This window comes from Seriola lalandi, unplaced genomic scaffold, assembly GCF_002814215.2.
Source record: "Seriola lalandi dorsalis isolate HSWRI2012SDOR001 ecotype SW California unplaced genomic scaffold, Sedor1 jcf7180002010824, whole genome shotgun sequence".
Taxonomy (NCBI): Eukaryota; Metazoa; Chordata; class Actinopteri; order Carangiformes; family Carangidae; genus Seriola; species Seriola lalandi.
Window position 1 is genome coordinate 1 of NW_019481477.1, and position 796 is coordinate 796.

General features: G+C 40.8%; 1 protein-coding gene across 1 annotated transcript; it reads right to left on the bottom strand.

Annotated features, from left to right (window-relative positions):
- Positions 1-22: 22 nt before the first annotated feature.
- LOC111673488 (uncharacterized) lies at positions 23-741 on the bottom strand (the record flags this gene model as incomplete). Its single annotated transcript, XM_023431251.2, has 4 exons — positions 23-165; positions 258-341; positions 431-526; positions 632-741. Coding segments are annotated over 4 exons (421 nt in total), but the record flags the coding sequence as incomplete, so codon positions are not given.
- Between the last annotated feature and the right edge of the window lie 55 nt (positions 742-796).

The window sequence follows — 796 nt, forward strand, 5'->3', positions numbered from 1 at the left end:
ATTAAGTTAAAATTCTGTCAGCAGGTAAGGTGTCTCACGCAGAGGCCATGACAATATCATGTTCGTAGGAGTGTCCTGCCAGGGTGGTGTGGTTGGGCTCAATGTTCAACTTGAAGTGACTCTCCAGGCCATAATGCTTAAGGAATCCTATAACACTCATAGCATCTGTTAAAGGAAACAATGAAGTATAAAACTGTGAAACAGTGAGATCAAATAGCAGATCTGCTTTGTTTAAATTTGTGTTTAAGGGTCCTCACCATAATCATACTGGTGTTTGCAGGGCTCCTTAGGCTTTGGCTCAATCAGAAACTGGCACTTTAATCCAATTTTCTCTTTGTACTCTGATGACAAATATACACATATGAAACTGAGACTGTTACTCATAACACCAGACTGACCGAAACCCAGATTCATAATTCATTCCACTTACCAACAGCCATTTTGAAGAAGCTGGCCATGTGCTTCAGCTCAGCAGCAACATCTGTATTATGGATGGAAAGAAAACCTTCTCTTCCTCCCCAAAACACTGAGAAGACAAATGATTGATTGATTGATTGATTGATTGATTACAGTGAGGACACATATTGATATTTTACATCTAGACAAAATAACACCATCAAGTCCCTCATACCAAAATTTTCAGCACCCAGCTTCTTTGCAATATCCAGTCCCTTCTTGACCTGAGCACCAGCGTAGGCCAGAACATGACAGTCGGGGTTGGTGGCTGCACCATTCATGTACCTGTGACATAAAGTTTACACATGAAATGTCCGTATAATGACGCTAAAACACAGCA